This window comes from Petaurus breviceps, unplaced genomic scaffold, assembly GCF_028583685.1.
Source record: "Petaurus breviceps papuanus isolate PSGF00001 unplaced genomic scaffold, PetGlider_PUasm1.0 118, whole genome shotgun sequence".
Lineage (NCBI taxonomy): Eukaryota > Metazoa > Chordata > Mammalia > Diprotodontia > Petauridae > Petaurus > Petaurus breviceps.
In genome coordinates this window covers 14,134,521-14,152,647 of record NW_027185616.1, presented here as the reverse complement: position 1 = coordinate 14,152,647, position 18,127 = coordinate 14,134,521, and the positions used below count along the sequence as shown (strand labels likewise).

The following is an 18,127-nucleotide window of genomic DNA, read 5'->3' as shown; positions in this document are numbered from 1 at the left end:
CCAGCACACAGTAAGTGCTACATAAATGTTAGCCATTTAGTTAGTTAGTCATGAGGACTAAATAATGTAATATTTGTAAAGTGCTTTGCAAACATTAAAGCAATACCTATTAGTATTACTTAATGTCATTACTCTTACTATCATTATAATCATTCTCATTACTACTGCTATTATGATCACCATCATTATCCCCATTTGTACATCCTTCATATTTCTGGCAGAGTCAGAAGGTATCTTTCCCCAGCTTCCCCCTTCCTTTCTATTCTAGCTCCTAAGAATAGCCAAACATAAAATAGGGGGTTGGGGATAAGAGGGGGGATGATAGAAGGGAGGGCAGATTGGGGGACAGGGTAGTTGGAAGCCAACATTTTTGAAAAGGGACAGGGTCAAAGGAGAAAACAGAAAAAGTGGGGGGCGGGATAGGACGGAGGGAAATATAGTTAGTCTTCCACAATATAACTACTATGGAAATGATTTGGGTAACCACACATGTACAACCTATATTGAATTGCTTATCTTCCCAGTGGGGTCAGGTGAGAAGGGAAGAAGGGGGAAAAAATCTGGAAGTCAAAGTTTTAAAAACAAATGTTTAAAAACTGGTTTTTTACATGCAACTGAGAAATAAGATACAGAGGTACTGGGCACCCATCTTACCCTGCTAGAGAGTTAAGAGGGTGAAGGGGGAGGATATAAGAGACAACAGACTGGGGGAAGGAGTATTCAGTAGGCTTGCTATTTTGGAGTAGGGATAGGGGAAAGATGGGGAGAAAAAAAATTGTAGCTCAAAATCTTGTGGAAATGAATGCTGAAAACCAAAAATAAATAAAATTTTTTAAAAAGAATAGCCAAATAAATATACCTTGATAGAAATGTGCCCTTCTATCTTGTCCATCTCAGCCAGGAGTGCAGACAGCAGGGATGATTTCCCACAGCCCACCTGGCCCAATACAGCAACCAAGGAACCTTCTGGCACCGTGAAAGTGATGCTGAAAGGAAACAAGAGGAAAACAAGGCAGGCAAGGGGCTGGTTTAATTATCCTTGGCCAGAGAACTGAAGAAGAGAAAGGATGGGATGACGACGAGGCCAGCCCTTCCGTCTTAAAAGAGAGATTGCCCTGTTCTCTCTCCAATACAGACAACAAAAGGGAGGGCCTTTCTGATGTCAAACGATAAAAGAATGTGCAACCAAAAAATATCTACTACTCCTCTGGAAACTCTTCAGAAATACCTAAGCAACTATCTGTCAAGTCCAAAGTACTTTTAAAAATATCATGTTTTATTTTCCCCCAATTTCATGTTAAAACAATTTTTACACTTTTTTTTCAGGTTTGAGTTCCAAATTCTATCCTTTCCTCCTCCCTTCCCCTCCCCGCCATGGTAAGAAATCTGATAATAGTTAATACAAATATAATCATGTAAAACTAAATACATATATTTTTGAGGAGACAAGATGAATAAAACCCTTATGAGCTCCTTCTAGACTTTGCATTTTTAGAACCTGCTCAATCAAGCTTTAATACTGAACACTGGATCTACAGCACACAAGCAGTTAAGAAATGCACTGACTTTGAAAGAAATATGACACGCTTGACAAGCCACCCGCAGACGGGCTGCCAAGGGCCCAGAGGTCACACCATCATGCTGCCTCACAAAGATAAGCAGCTGAAAGGGAAGAGGTAGGAAGACAGAGGGGTGGATGCAAAAAGAAAGCAGTCCTTGGTAGGGCAAGGCAACATTCTTCAGAGGGCCCATTCTACCTTGCAGGCAACCAAAGTGGCCTATATGTGTTCTTCAACAGCAGGCACATGCATAGATGCCTTCCAATTTGTTATTTCAGTCTTGTTAGTTTGAGGGTTGGAGGGAAGGGGAGAGACAGGAGACCATCCCCCTGCTACCTCCCACCCAGTAGCAGGAGGTATCTGCAGTGGCCCATGATACACATCTACAGCTGAGGTCAGCTGCAGAGTTTCTGGGTCAGTTTGGAATGCTTGCCTTAACTTACCCATTCAGAGTCGGAGGATCATTTCTTGACCAGGTGAATGTGGCATTTTTCACAGTGACACTGGCACCTCCACCTAAAACACAATGGTAACAAATCAGCAGGGACCAGATGGTGTCACAGGGACCAGGAAAAGAAAAAGACTTATCAAGGCTGGGTCAGGCAATGTGGGATTTGGCTTCCTGTCTCCTCCAACAAGCTATGGTTGCTGGAACCCAAAGAGGAACTGAAATCATTATGACTAGGAGCTTAGCAGAGGAAACTGCACCGTGTTTGAGTGCAGGGAAAGAAACCTAACAGAGTTCTGGGGTATTCTAAAGATATAAAGCTTCACGGGGAGAATTATTCAATAACGTTAACGTAAGACTTTATATAGTATTATCTGACAACACAAACCTGCACTAGCCTATTCTGTACCCCACTGCCAGATCAATCTTCATGAAGTACTGATTTCATCATGATCTCCTCAAAAATCTCAAAAGCCATCAATGGTTTACTCCTTTACCTACATCATAAAATGTGAATTCCTCAAGCTGGCATTCAAGGCCTTCCACCACCCAGTCTACATTTCCAAAGTTATCTCCCATTATGACCCTATATGAATTCTCTAATCTACAAATCTTCTTCCCCCTGCCCAATCCCCCATCATTCCTCTGTGCCATCAAATATTCCTACTGCCATGCTTTAGGCCCAAACCATTCTTTTCTCTTCTATTCCAGTCCTGGTCCTGAGGTCCAAAATCATCTCACCCTTCCCTAATTAATGGAGCTCAAACTCATCTGTCCTTCACCTAAATTCCTATGGCCATGACTGGTTTTGACACTAATTTTATAACTTAACCATATTCTTTTATATTAACATTTCTATGTGTCATGAAGTAAATTTCATCTCAATAACCACAGAGTGATGAATTTAGAGTCAAAGGACCTGGGTTCCAATCCTAGCATTACCAATACTAACCTCCCCAGGCCTCAGTTCCTCATCTGTAAAATGAGGAGGTTGGCATGGATAGCCTCTGAGGTCTCTCCCACTTCTAAATCTATGATGCTGTGAATTAGATGATAGGAAGCTTGAGGCCAGGATATATGCTTTATACTCATTATTTCTTACAGACTCAGTAAAGTAATAAACACATTTAGGGCACCTGGACATCTGTTCGATGAGGGAAGGAATTTTCTATGCAAGACATGTTTCTCATTTGATAAATGAAAATTAATTCATTTGATAAATGAAAATTAACTTATAACTTAACCTAAATTTTTGTTACAAAAAAAAAGAAATAAGAAAATAACAAAACATTTAAGAAAGTTAATAAAGGCTGCATATCCTATAAAACAGGGAAAAGTGCAAGGTCTGGCTGACAACCACTACCATAGTTAACAGATGATGAAGATGAGAGCTAGCTCTTATAATAACAGCAACTTAAGGCTTACAAAGCAGTTTACAAAGATTATCTCTTTTGATTATCACAATAACTCTGCAAGGTAATGCTACTGTCATCCCCATTTTGCAGGTGAGGAAACTGAGGCTGACTGCATGACTTGCCCAGGTCACTACACCTACATACTCCAAGAGTCTAAGGCAAGATTTCAACGAGGTCTTCCTGACTCTGGGTCCAGCACTTTAGACACCATGTCACCTACTGCCTCCAAAAGTTCACAATTAAAAAGTAGACTACCATCAGTTGGGGAATAACTGAACAAGTTATGGTATATGCTTGTGATAAAACACTATTGTGCTCTAAGAAATGATGAGCAGGAAGGCTTCAAAAAAACCTGGGAAGACTTGCATGAACTGATGCAAAGTGAAGTGAGCAGAACCAGGAGCACACTGTACACAGTAATGACAATACTGTACAATGATTAACTGTGAATGACTTTCTCAGCAATACAAGGATCCAAGACAATGCTAAGGACCTATGCTGAAAAATGCCAGCCACCTCCAGAGAAAGAACTCATGGAGCCTGAATACAGACTGAAGTGCTATTTTTACTTTATTTTCCTGTTTTTTTTTGTCTTTACTTTCATAACATAACTAATATGGAAATATGTTTTATATGACTGCACACATACAACTTTTATTAAATTGCTAGCTTCTCAATGAGGAGGGTGGGACAGAATATGGAACTCAAGACTGTAAAAAAAAAGCAAAAAAAAAAACAAAGGTTAAAAATTTGTTTTTATACATAATTGGGAAAAATAAAGTATTAAAATTTTCAAAAATTTTTTAAAATTTAAAAAGAAAGATGCCAAGAAAAACAAGGGGAGGGGGCAGATTCATTTCAGAAAGTCAAAATAATAGTGTATTTGGTGCCTAAAATGCACATTTTAAAGCAAGGGTTCTTAGAACCTGGGGTCCACAGAATGCCCCCATGGGGAGGCATGGGAGAGAGGGCTAATGAACAGATTTTAAGGGTTCTGTGAACTCGGGTTGGAAAACAATTATATCTTTATTTCAATAATTAGTTGTCTTATGTATTTTATTTTACACATTTAACAACATTATCCTGAGAAGGGATTCATAGGCTTCGCCAGACTAAACAAAATGATTAAGGACGTCTACAAATTACTCAAGAGACTGCACTCTGAGATTTTAGACACCTGAAGGTAATAAGTTTCAGCAGTAATGAGAAACCTGCCCCCATCCTCCTCAAGTTTCAGCCCACAGTTTCACAGACCAATTTGATTTGAGAGGAAACAGCATCCTTCCTTTGTTTATGTAGGATCTGACTCAAGCCAGCAGAGAATAAGTACAACACCAGGTATAAAGAAGATGGAAACCTGAGGATATCTGCCCGGAGCTGGAAGGCAGGAGGACAAAGTGGGCAGCCCTCTCCCTGTAAGAATGTTCACACTGCAGGCATCCCTGGGGGACTGGGGAGAGGACGGAAATTCAACAAGCTACTAGGGCCAACACTCCATACCCCATTCTGCCGGCCTCCCTCCCCTTGGCATTGTCCTCGGGTAGAGCTAAACAACAAAGGAAGCCAAGAAAAAGAAGGGGTGTGGAGGGGAGAAGGAAGGAGTAAGAGACAGTGCGTCTTGACACAGCGAGAGAAAACAAATACTCACCATCTTTGATAGGCTTTCTCACTATGCTGTCTGGCTCTAGCTCTTCATGGGAAAGGAATACCCTGAGGCGTTTCAGGGAAACACTTGCCTAAACAGAAAATAATTACAGGTGGTGGTGGTTGCACTTTTTAAAAATAGCATAAGATTTATAAGCTACTTAAAAAAACAAACAAGGGGAGGCTAGGTGGCACAGTGAGTAAAGCCCTGGCCCGGGAGTCAGGAGGACCTGAGTTCGGTTCCAGCCTCAAACACTTAACACACATACACACACACACAGACACACACAACTAGCCGTGGAACCTTGTTACTTAACCCCAATTGCCCTCCAAAAAGGCAAAAAAAAACCCCAAAAAACAACAAACAGAAGCTTTTCCTTGCCCGCCTATCAGCCACCCCCTTACCAAAAAGTAAAAAAGGCTGTCAGCAACCCCAAATTTCAGTCTGATGGGCATGAGTTTCCTTGATGCCCAGACAGAAGCCCCTCAAAGACTCAAATGTTTCATTTGGGGAGCTACCCTTGTGCTCCTCAAAGTGCCTTTCAAAAGCCAGCCTGCCCAGCTATAGCAGAACTCAGGCAATTCATTCCGACTGGTATGTCAATATATGACTCCATTTAAGCTGGTGGCTCTGCCATGCTCACTTCCAATGGCTTTGATTCTATGTTTCAGTTCTTAAAAAAACCCAAGACAAACAAAGCCATAGCCCTGGGTCACATTCACCAAATTTTTCTGAAACTGAAGTTTGCAAGCAGACTTCTAAGAGAAGGTGAACCTTTGGTTCAAAGTGTGGAGATGCTGAAACTCTCCTTCAAGGATCTGGGACTTCATCTATGGGGGCCACCCCTTCCAACAATACAGAGCCCCTCCTTGGCAAATAGCTTCCACAAATTACTTATGTGGGTGACCTTATGGCCAAGCCTCCAGCAAAGATATTCTCTGAACTCAACTAGACTGGTCCACAGATAATAGGCAAGTGCATGTATGGTCCCCCACCAGGACTAGGACATTCCCCCCTCCAGACCTCAGGTTTTGCTGGCACAGTCTTTGAGGACCCAGAGTTGGCTCTATGCCCTGTGTGAAGGACAGAGCACATAAAGCCAAAGTCCCAGGGCTTCCTCCCTGTAGTCACTTCCAAAATCCTACTTGCCAATCTCTACCTATAGTTCACTCTTAACATGTAAATATTCTGGATAACAGGCACTTTGGGAGGGACTCAAAATGCTATATAACCTTGTTCAAGAGGGGTGGCTAGGTGATGCAGTGAGTAAAGTGCTGGCCCCGGAGTCAGGAGAACCTGAGTTCGGTTCCGGCCTCAGACACAACACCCACACAAAAAAACTAGCCATGTGACCTTGGGCAAGTTACTTAACCCCAAATGCCCTCCAAAAGGCAAAAAAAAAAAAAACCCTTGTTCAAGAAAGCTGTAACATATAAGAGTAAACTGGGGCTGTAGAGAAATACTTTTCTTTAAAAAAAAAAACAATGTTTTTCTAAGAATTCCCTATCTCTGAAATCATATATCCAGTCTAGACTTGTACCTGTACAATGCTGCTAATGACCATTGGAAGAATATTCAGGGGAAACCGGAGGATGTTGAATAAGGCCAGGGAAACAAAAGCTTTCTGGGCGTCCAGGACGTTGTTCTTATCTACCGTCACATAGACTGCAAAAGTAGACAGCGCCACCTGAAAACAAAAGACAAAAATCTCAGCTTTCTTCCCTGAAACTCACAATCTTATTTATCACTACCAACCAATTTTGGTGCTTCCAGACTCTACCAAGAGGCACGTGGGTAAAACAACAGCAGCTCCCTTTTATTTATAGAGGACCAAATACCCTGCATATGCCATCCCATTCAATCTTCACAACAACCTCATCAGGTAAGTTAGTACACACAGCAGTAGTATTCTTTTTTTTTTTAAACAAATGAGTAAACTAAGGTTTAGAAAGATTGAGTAGTTAGGACCAGTAGTTAATAAGTGATAGAGCTGAGATTTGAACACAGGCCTTTTGACTACTTGTAGCAGCAAGCACCCCAAGCATCCCCAGGGTGTCTGCCAACACAGGTTCTTGGATCTGCTTTGATAAAGGAAAGCAACTCAAAATGGGTTAACAAACTTACTTTAATCAGTCAAAAATGTATCGTTTACCTAGTTCAGGGGAAAAAGGTCAGCACCCCGAACTTCAGAATATACAGGCAGAATTATCAAGACAGAGAAACAGATCAAGTAGACAGTTTCCAAACTGTCCAACCATTACATCCATATCAAATCAACATCTGGGTTTTTGAAAGCCGAGGAGGGGCTCTCAACAATGGCTTCCCAGAATGCAGATCAAATCACAGAACACTTCTCAAAGTGAGCCCCAAAACAAAGCTACACATCAGGGCTTATATTGCCTTCTCCTGGCTCAGAGAATGTAACAACCTTATTGACCCACTGGCCAATCAAGAAGTATCTACTGAAAAACAAGCCTCCCACCCCAGGCTCCAGGTGCACTTTAGCCTAGGGGCAGGGAAGATCTTTAAAATTTACATTCCCATTACACTACTCTACCATGACAACAAGGTACAACAGTCTTCAAGCAATGCCCCTCCAAAAAATAAGTAAGTCAAACAAACATAAGAGCTCAAAGGCAGGAAATAATAAAGACCAAATGTTTCCTTCTTGACCCCTTTGTAGCACTCTGACACAATCACCCCCTCCTCCTGGATACTCTCTTCTCTGGGTTTTCATGACCCTGCTCTCTCCTGGCTCTCCTCCTCCCACTCCCATATGTATGCAGAGTTTCATCTTCATCCATGCCATGAGCCAACTAAGAGTGAGTATCCCCCAAAGGTCTCTCCTGGGCCTCCTCTACTTTTCTCCTTTGTATCTTGATTAGTGATCTCAATAGCTCCTAGGTGTTGAGGGATGATGACTCATCGAACTAAATATCCAGCCCTTGCCTCTCTCGTGAGCTCCAATCCTGCACCACCAACTGCCTTTGTGACATGTCCATCTATACGTCCCAGATGCAGCTCAAATTCAACACGGCAAAACAGAACTCACTATCTGTTTTCCTTTCTAACTTTCCTGTTAATCTCAAGAGCACCACCAGCCTCCCCAGTTCGTGACTCAGGCCCAAAGCCTTGGTGTTTTTGATCAGCTCCTCACTCACAACCACCCACATTAACTCAACTGTTGCTAGTTATTATTTCTGCCTTCATGCCTCCTGCCTTTCTCAAACTCACAGAAAAAGCTAACGGCACTCATTGTCTCCTTCTGTGCTTCCTCTCCTTACGCCACAACCCTCTGCGCCCTCCTGCTTCAGACCTCACCACAAACCACTCTCTTTAAAGTTGCCAATGATCGGCTCTTTCTCAGTCCTCAACTTGATTAACATTTCGGTTGCTGATCACTTATTCTTGGCTCTTCTCTCTTCGATGGGTTTTCCTCCTATCAGTCTGAGCCCTCCTCAGTCTTCTTTACTGACTCATTATCCATATCACATTCCCAAACTTTAAACATTGTCCAAGGCTCTAGCTTGGGCCTTCCCTTCTTCTCTTTCTACTCACTCTTAAATGACATCATCAGCTTCCATGGCTTTAATTATTATCTCTATGCCAATGAGTCTAGTCTTCAGTCTCAATCATCAACTGCCTAATGGACATTATGAAGTGGAACATCCCAGAGACATCTCAATTTCAAAATGTCTAAAACAGAACTTTCTCTTTCTCCCTCCCATTCACTGAACTTCTGTATCTCTCTCAAAAGCATAAGGTCAGTATAGTCCTTGACTCCTCACCTCATTCTCCCTCATTCTGCATATCCAATCGGTTGCTAAATCTAGCCATTTCTACCTCTCCAATCCCTTTCATCTATTCATAGGCCAACACCTTACCTCAGGCCCTCACTGCCTCTCCCACAGAATTGCAACAGCTTCCTAATTGGTCTCTTTGCCTCAAGTCTCTCTCTCCACTCCAATCCATCCTCCATACCAGCTGCCAAGTGATTTTCCTGAAGTGCAAATCTGACCATGTCCCTCCCCTGCCGATCAATAAATGCCAGTGGTTTGTCATTGCCTCTAGGACACAACAGAAATTCCACTTGTCAGTTTATAGAGCCCTTCACAACCTGACCTCAACCTACTTTTTCCAAGCCTCATTGCACATTACTCTCCCAATGGGATCCAGTCAAACTGGCCTTCTCTCATTCCTCATCTTGTTTACTCCATCTTCTGTCCCTTAGCTTTCACACTGGCCATCCTGTACCTCCTTCGTTTCTACTTCAAAGAATCTCCATTTGTCTCCAAAGCACATCTTAAACCCTGCCTCTTACATGAAGCCTTTTCTGATTCCCCTAACTGCTAAATCTCCTTCCTCTTAAATTACCTGGTATTTATTCTTTTTGTATTTATTCAGTATAGACTTACACCTTCATTTTCCTCCTGGCCCTGCCTTTCTAGACTTCAAACCCATGCCTTCTCTATTGCTAGCTCATCCTGGAATTTTTCTCACCAATTGAGGGCTCCTTGCCATAGAACAGCTTACCACCCATGGGGCCTGCTCCGCCCTGGAACATTCCTCCACCAGGCCCATTCCTTTCTCCCACTAGTGAGCTCCTTCTTGAGCCTCAATTTTGTGGAAGGGCCCAGATCACCCTGCCTTCATTCTCCATCAGGCCTTGTAACTGTCTCTCTGGACTTCAAAACCATGCCCCTGTGCCAGCTACCTTGCCTCTTCTCCCTTTTATGGATGGTTTTCCTCCATCAGAAGGTCCATTTTGCTTGTAATTGTACCCCTGCTACTTAGTACAACTCCTGGTACATGGTAACTGCCTAATAAATTATTGTTTTCTTCCTTCCTTATATAGGATGTTCCAAAAGTCCTGGCTCTAATAGTTTAAAACTTTACTAAGACTTCTGGAAAACCTTGAATATAAGTGTATTTGTTGTCCCCGTTGATAATACATAGTGTCCTGAAGAGTGAAAATAAAATAAAATAAAAATTCTTTTTATTTGTATTCCTAACCCCTAGAACATGACAGGTACTTAATGCTTCCTGACTGATTAATGGACCTATCCTCCACTGTGCCCTATGAAGCTTTTTCCATAAAAATAAATCAGGGGGAAAATGAGACACATTTTCGTATGTAGGAATCTGTTTTGCTTGACTGAATATGTGTTACAAGGGTTTCATTTCTCTCTCTCTCTTTTTTTGGTCTTTTTGGAGGGGGGAAAGCAGGGCAATTGAGGTTAAGTGACTTGCCCAAGGTCACACAGTTAGTTAGTATCAAGTGTCTGAGGTCAGATTTGAGCTCGGGTCCTCCTGACTCCAGGGCTGGTGCTCTATTCACTACACCACCTAGCCACCCCAGTTTTTCTCTTTTTCAACAAGGGGAGTAAGGTGGGAGAATAAGAAAATAAATGCCTTTTAACTGAACAAAATGAATCAATTTGGCATTACATTTACATAAAGAAAGCACTGGGCCAAGAAAATAGGAGACTCAAATTTGAATCTCACCTATGCCACTAATTCAAGTGCTTGATCCACTCCAGGCTGGCCAGTTTTTTCACCTTCCCATAAATATCCCATTTTTAGTCACATCTTTTTGGTTCATGTTCTCATCTCTTCCAATAGAGCAGAAGATTCTGTTTTCATCTCTTAATGAAATCTTACCTATCCATAAAGGTTCAGCTTTAAGTTCCACACATGCTATGTACCCTTCACAGAAGACTCAAGCCTACCGTGATCTCTCCTTCTCCTGCCTTCCTACAACACTTTGTCTGCATCATACATTTCTACACTTCACATACTGCCTCTTCTTCATCTCATACATATGTGATTTGCCTTGCCTCTCCACTGAGTTACTCAGTAAACTCTTCAGGAGAATGATTACATCCTATATACTTTGATTCCTCCAAAGTATCAGCACAGTGAGAGTAACTTAATAGGTACCTTAATCATAGCCTGTTAAATTCAATAGAGAGTAATAAATTTTTTTAAAAAACCCTCAAAGAATGTGTCCTAATAATAGTGGATCAGAAGCACCATATTTGAAGATTAGTACATTGCACACACAAATGGTTTGGTGTAGAAATACATGAAACTGAATAGGAAGACAAATGGAGATGAAGGAGGGGAGAATAAGAAGGAAGATTATATCACAAAAGTAGTCCCAAGCAAAACAACCTTCCTATGTCTGAAGTGGGCACTAAAAGGGGGAAAAAGAAAAGAACTGGCATCTGAGGATGTGCCTCAGATCGCCTCCCGGACAACTGGGGAATAGTTGCACAAACTGTGGACACACCCATAATGACTGGTTTCACTGAATGAAGCAACATGCAAAATGGGCTCCTGGGAGAGTCCTGGGTAGTGTGAACCAATATGAGTGAAGTGAATGCAACTTGAAGAGAAGTGTGCAGACAGCAGCAACGTAAAGAAAAACTACTTTGAAAGACTTAAGACCTCTGGCCAATGTAATAACCGACCACGTCTCCAGAGGACCTACGATGACACATGAGAATCACCTCTCAACAAAGGCAAAGACTCAAGGAGTAGAGCCTAACATTGTTGAATATGAGTAGTGCATGGATCCATTTTGCTTGACTACGTTCATTTCTTACAGGACCTCTTTTGCTTTCTCTTGGTTACTCATTAGGGAAATGTTAGGCAAGGAGGGTTAACAAGTGATGCCCCCCAAAAGAAAGCCACTGAAACATTTTTTTTTTAACGTACACAAGACAAAAGAAGGAAAGTCTGGAGGAAGCAGGACAGGTTTGAAAGTAATACGTAAGATAGAATGCTATTTTAAGCAAGCAACGTGGAATGAAGATTCATAGTTTCATGTCCTCTTTTTGTTTTCTACTGTGTCTACAAAAATACTTTTTTTCTGGTATTTAAGTTCAGAATTTTTTAAAATGTGGAAAAAGAAGATTATTACATTGCAAGATATTTTTCAAAAAGAGTGAAAGAATTGGGATCAAATATCTTAAGGTGGCCCAAGTTATCAAGTTAGGAACTAAGGAAAGGATGCAAAAAAATACTACCTACTTTCCCCACAATTTTTTGCAGGGAGAAAGAGTCTCGATTTCCAAAGTCCTAGACACCCACACAAACTCCTTACCATACACCCACTAAGAGTAAGTACCAACCCATCACCATACTAAAGCATGAACTTCGGAGTCATCTGCCCAATGGAGATGATGGGTTTGCGCTGAGCTATCCATTGTAGGGGGATGAGGAGGGTTATATTTATAAATGAAGGTAATATGAAAAGTGAAGATATCGATACTTAAAAAAAAGTCTAGCTCTGCTGTTTTCATTAAGGGCATTCAACAGAATTTAGACATTTTTATTAATCTCTGATTTTATATCACTTTTATTTATAAATATATCCTTCTACCCAGAAAGAATTTTTAAAGGGGGGAAAAAAGCAGTTCAGCAAAACTAAGCAAAATATGAACTCAGTCCGATAACAGACTTCTCTATCTCTGTAAAGGGAAGGAAATGTTAGTGAAAAAGCATTTATTAAGCACCTACTATGTGCTGGGAACTATGCTAAAGCACTGGAGAGACAAAGAAATCCCAAAACAGTCCCAGCTCTGGAGAAGATCAGTCTCGGGGGGGGGGGGGGAACAAATGCAAACAAACAAGATACAGACAGGGTAAGACCATGTTCACAACTGGAAGATCATTTTGAAAGTATAAGGGTTAACTGCATTCTCTCATCTTTTCTTTGGGGCCAAGCTTGGCCATAATAATTACAAAGCATCTGGGTGGGACTTTTTTGTTCTTCCCCTTTACGTTACTATAGACCAACTTTAAACATAGCAGGCTATACTTTCGGGGGAAAAACAGCCTAACTTTTTTTTAAAAATGGGCTGGTGATATTCCCATTGCCAGCACCTACCATTCCAGTATCCTGTCTCTCATCACACCTTCATCTGTATAAACATTTCACTGGCATTGAAAGGAAAGAATCTTCCAGCGAAAAAAACATTAAGGTGTCTTCAAACAAAACCGAACATATTTTATCCTAATGTAGTCGGAGGCCTCGGTCTTTTAAGTCAGAGGTTAAGATTTACTGCTTTTTCAGCCCAGCCTGGGCTTCTAGGCTGTTTTATGCAAAAGGTCTATTTGGAATGGATTGTATCCTCTAAGCAGAATCATACAACCAGCACTTTAACTCCACTCATCCAACAAAAAAAAATTAAGCTACAAATTTTAAAAGTCAAGAAGGAATGTACTGTTCTCCCTCCAACTCCCTCAGAAGCTTCTCCCCTTATTTTCACAACCTGAGAGCAAGGTCACAATATAACAAACTGACTAACAGTAACTCTTAATTATGACTAAGACTAGAAAGTTGGGCTGACACACCTGGTTTCATTGAATGAAGCAAAATGCAAAACAGGAGTTTCTGGGAGAACTTCCTCTCCCTATCCTGAGTAAGAAATCATGAGGCACATTCTTCCTTGCATCAGCCTCTTCCCTAGGTTATGAGATGAGTCAGTCAACAAGCATTTATGAAGTACTTACTGTAGGTCAGGCATTCTCTAAATATGGTGAGACACACAGACAGATATGTATAAAAATATAAAGGATGTTACTGTTGAGGTTTAAGGTTTAGGGGTGCACAAGACCCCAAAATACCAACATGCCGGATCCTGATGAATGAATTCAACTCAGGTCTTCTCTCAGCCAAAGTAAAGCAAAGTTTATTAGAGATCTGACATGATGGGTAGACTCTTAAGTAGCCTAGGTATCTGCCATGCTCTTTTTAGACAAGCAGGCCAGAATAGTCTGACACAGATGAAAGGCTTATGGCCTCAGGCAAATTCCTCATCAAGTGGAAAGATTCAAGGAGAGTTCCAGGGGTTTCCCAGAGCCAGTACCCCATCATTACCACTCAAAACTCTAACAGAATGATTCAGGGAAAATAGAAGAGCTTAAATTTGAAACTAGGTTCAATTCAAAGTTACAAAAAATACAAAGATCATTTACTCCACTGCCATCACACCCCCAGCCCCTGCCACTATTTAGAAGATAAGGAAACTCAAATAAGGAGTAAATGAGATAAATTTGTAAAGTGCTTTGCAAATCTTACAATGATATATATAAATACCAGCTATTACTGTTGTTATTGCTATTAAAGAGAGATGAAATAATTTGCCAAGGCCACACTGTCACTGATTTGCAAAGTTAGAATTAGAATACTGTTCTCCTGACTTATAATACCATGCCCTACTACAGAGTTTAGTTTATTAATTAATTTATTCAATCAATCACCAAGCAGATACACAAGTTTAAATAAGACACCACATTTGCTGTCACAAGCCTGTTAAGGGGATAAGTCATACACATAATTATGCATCAGTATATATATAATAAATACATTAGAGAGTTGCAAGCTCAGGATCAGAGGTTTAGATCTGGAAAAGGACACTGAGGGTTATCTAGCCCAACCCCTATATCTTACAGACAAGGAATCTAAATCTCAGAAGGACTAAGTGATTTGCCCAAGGTCATACAGAAAGTACAATGGCAGACCTGTGACTTTAACTCAGGTTCTAAATCTCTAGGGTCAATGATCTTTCCATGGACCAACATGGACTCTATAATTACATTAAGAGCTGGGAAGGAAGGTCCTTACCAAAAGGTAGAAAATTAGGAAAAATTTTATGGGAAGGTGGCATCTGAGTTGGGCTTTAAAGGATGCGAAAGAATATGAAAGGTCAATTTGGAGACGAGAGACATTGCAGGGGGCAGTAGGAGCAAAAGAACAGAGTCAGAAAAGTGGAACTCCCAAGGAATAGTCCTTTCGGGCTGAAGCATCAGAAGACTTATCTTTAAGCAGGATGACACTAAAATTCAGAAAGCCTTGAATGTCAGGCAAAAGAGCCTGACCTTTACCAAGGTCATAGAGAACCCTTAGACATGTTTGAGCAGAATTATATGATAAGATATGCATTAAAAGATTATTCTGGTCACAATATCACAAACTGTCTAACAGTAATTCTTAATTATATTGTTTCTTAAGATCTGTAAAGTGTTTTCCTCAAAACCTTATAAAATAGGCAGCAAAAGTATCAGGCATCTAGCTCATGCAGTCAGAAAGACCTGAGTTCGAGAAATGAGATATACAGGCACTGGGGCTTAGAGATCCACTGTGCCCTACTGGAAAGTTGGAGGGGGGACAGGGGAAGATAGGGGAGAGAGCAGATTGGGGGAGGGAATAGTTAGTGGGATCGCTGTTTTGGGGTGGTGGGGAAAAATGAGGAGAAAATTTGTAACTCAAAATCTTGGGGAAGTGAATGATGTAAACTAAAAAATAAAAAAGAGGAAAAAAAAAGAAAGACCTGAGTTCAAATCCTCACAAACCCTGTGAGGCAGGTGCTATAATTATCCTCATTCTTCAAATTAGGAAACTAAGGCACCAAGACATTATATAACTTGCCCAGGGTCACACTGAGTGTCTGAGGCAAGAACTGAACTCAGGTCTTCCTGACTCCAGCTCCAATGTTGTATACAACTGCACTACCAGAGAATAGCCTCCAAATAAACTCTCCTAACACTTCATATGCCTGAAGTAATTTGGAAGTTACCCTTCAACTTTACAGTTCTCTCAATCTAATAATTACAGTTTTTTCAAGCTTTCTATGCATTTCCCATTTCACAATCTTTTATTTTATTTTACTTTTTTCCCCTTCCAAGTCCCTGTTAAAGGCTGGAAATAGTCTTTTGGATTCAAATGGATACTGAGTCAATATATCCCATAACCCTTGAATTTCAGAGTTGGGTGTTACCATGGAATGATCCATTCTCACCCATCATTTTACCCATGAGAAGTCTGAGACCCACAGATAATTTGCTCAGGATCACACACGAGGCAGTTGCAGAACTAAGGCTAAGACCCAGATTGGTCTCCAGACGCCCCATCTGATGTTTTTTTCTGCCAGGCCATGCTAAGACCAAATGAAGTCTAACGGCGGTGGTTTCATGTTTACAGACGGGTAGGACAGTCTGGGTTTGGAAGGCTAGTATGTTCATGGTAGTCTATTTCCTCCTCTATCAATCAATCGAATAAACATTTATTCAGCTCCTACTAGATGTCAAACAATGTGCTTGGCCCTGGGGCTATAAAGGCAGAAATATAAAAGTCCCTGTAATGGTAATGGGAATTTGAAGATCTTCCCTGCCCCCTAATAGGCTCAATGTAATTACATGGAGCCTATGGTGGGAGGAGTTTGCTGAACAGAGTAGCAGATCCCACAGGAAGCTGAGAGTCAGACCAGCTAGACAGTGGAGGGAGGAAAGGACACACCCAGGCAGACAGCTAGGCTTGTGAGTGCTGGTTTGTGGGAAGGCTAAAGGATGGTGTGGCTCTCTGCTGCATGGTGGTGTATTAACTTCTATGTTGCTATGATGGATTCAGTTTCCTGGTGTTGGGATTTGGTTTTCTGGTGTCTGAATGGTTTGTTTCTGTCTTCTCTATGAAGAGTCTGTTATATTTTGTGATTGAGCACTATACTGGCATATTCAGTCGCCATCAGAGCTGTGAATATGTTGGCGTTACAGTCTCTGCCCTTAAAGACTAATCCTCTACTGAGAGAGACATTATGTTCACATATGAACATATACAAAATGTGCATGAAATAAATTTGGAGGTAAGAGGCACTGAAGGGAAGATTTACTTCACACAGGAAGTATACTTTGAGATAAGCACTGAAGGGAACTAAAGCTTTTAAGAATTAGAGGTTAAGTAGGAATGTATCCCAGGCATGAAGGATAACCTAAGCAAAGGCACAGAGGTGGGAAATGTCATGTTGTATGTGAGAAGCATCAAGAAAGCCAGTTTAAGGGGCGGCTAGGTGACACAGTGAATATAACACTGGCCCTGGAATCAGGAGGACCTGGGTTCAGATCCGGCCTCAGAAACTTAACACTAAAAATAGCCGTGTGACCTTGGGCAAGTCACTTAACCCCAACTGCCCTCCCCAAAAAAGGTGGGAAAAAAAAGGCCAGTTTAGGGGGTGGCTAGGTGGAACAGTAAAGAGAGCACTAGCCCTGGAGTCAGGAGGACCTGAGTTTGGATCCAACCTCAGACACTTAACACACACACACAAAACTAGCCATGTGACCTTGGGCAAGTTGCTTAACCCCAACTGCCCCCCCCCAAAAAAAGGCCAGTTTAGTTGGACTATGTGGGGTACTGCATATCCTTGAAAAGATAGACTGGACACAGGCAGTGAAAGAATTTAAATGCCAAACAGAGAAGTCTGTGCTTGATTCTAGGGAAAAGGATGCCCCTGGGGTCAACTGAACAAGGGAATGATATGGTCAGATATATGCTTTGGTAAAAATCACTTAAGAGGCCCTATGCCCACAATTTAGCTAATTCCCAGCAAGTGGGCTGTGATACCTAGGCTTTGGTCACATAGATTTTCTGAAAAGAAAAACCTATTAATGCTCTGTTATATTTAGAAAGCTTTGTTATATGTAGAAAAAGCTTAACTGACTAATACCATGTGATCTATCCTATAGTAAATACTGCTATTAGTTAAAATGATCAAAAATTTATTGAAAAGAAAGAGTTGTATTTCTATTTAGATGATCTGGGTTCAATCCAAGCTCTGCCTCTTACTGTGCAACCTTGGATACCCCATTTAACTTCTCTGGACCCCAGTTTTCTCATCTATAAAATAATGTGGTTAGACTAGATGATTTTCATGATACTCTAGAGCTATGAATGGCACAGTTTAGAGAAAGATTTAAAGAAATGCAAAAACCTAGGAACAATATGGTACTCCGATGAATAATCTTCAATAGTTATCAAGATCTGCTTAAATGAAAAACGCCTTTTATTCTTTTTGATACCACCTCCTGTCAGTTTCAAGTTGGCCTTACCGTGTTTCCCCGATAATAAGACACCGTCTTATTAATTTTTTGGACAGAAAAACATCAGAGGGCTTATTTTCAGGGGAGGGCTTATTTTAATGAAAATTGACAGCAATTTCAATAAACAGGTAAATGTGAACAAAAAAATGTACCAGCAAGCAAATCACTGGGGAAGAACAGG

The 18,127-nt window shown here is 41.1% G+C and overlaps 1 protein-coding gene across 1 annotated transcript in view; it reads right to left on the bottom strand.

Moving 5' to 3' along the window:
* Window positions 1-18,127, bottom strand: part of ABCC1 (ATP binding cassette subfamily C member 1 (ABCC1 blood group)) — a 134,555-nt gene that overhangs the window by 41,599 nt on the left and 74,829 nt on the right. The window contains exons 13-16 of the mRNA XM_069086559.1: window positions 6,608-6,754; window positions 5,071-5,158; window positions 2,003-2,075; window positions 860-986 (exon numbers count right to left, since the gene is read on the bottom strand). Of these exons, the coding sequence (XP_068942660.1) occupies window positions 860-986; window positions 2,003-2,075; window positions 5,071-5,158; window positions 6,608-6,754 (435 nt within the window). The remainder of the gene's footprint in view (window positions 1-859; window positions 987-2,002; window positions 2,076-5,070; window positions 5,159-6,607; window positions 6,755-18,127) is intronic.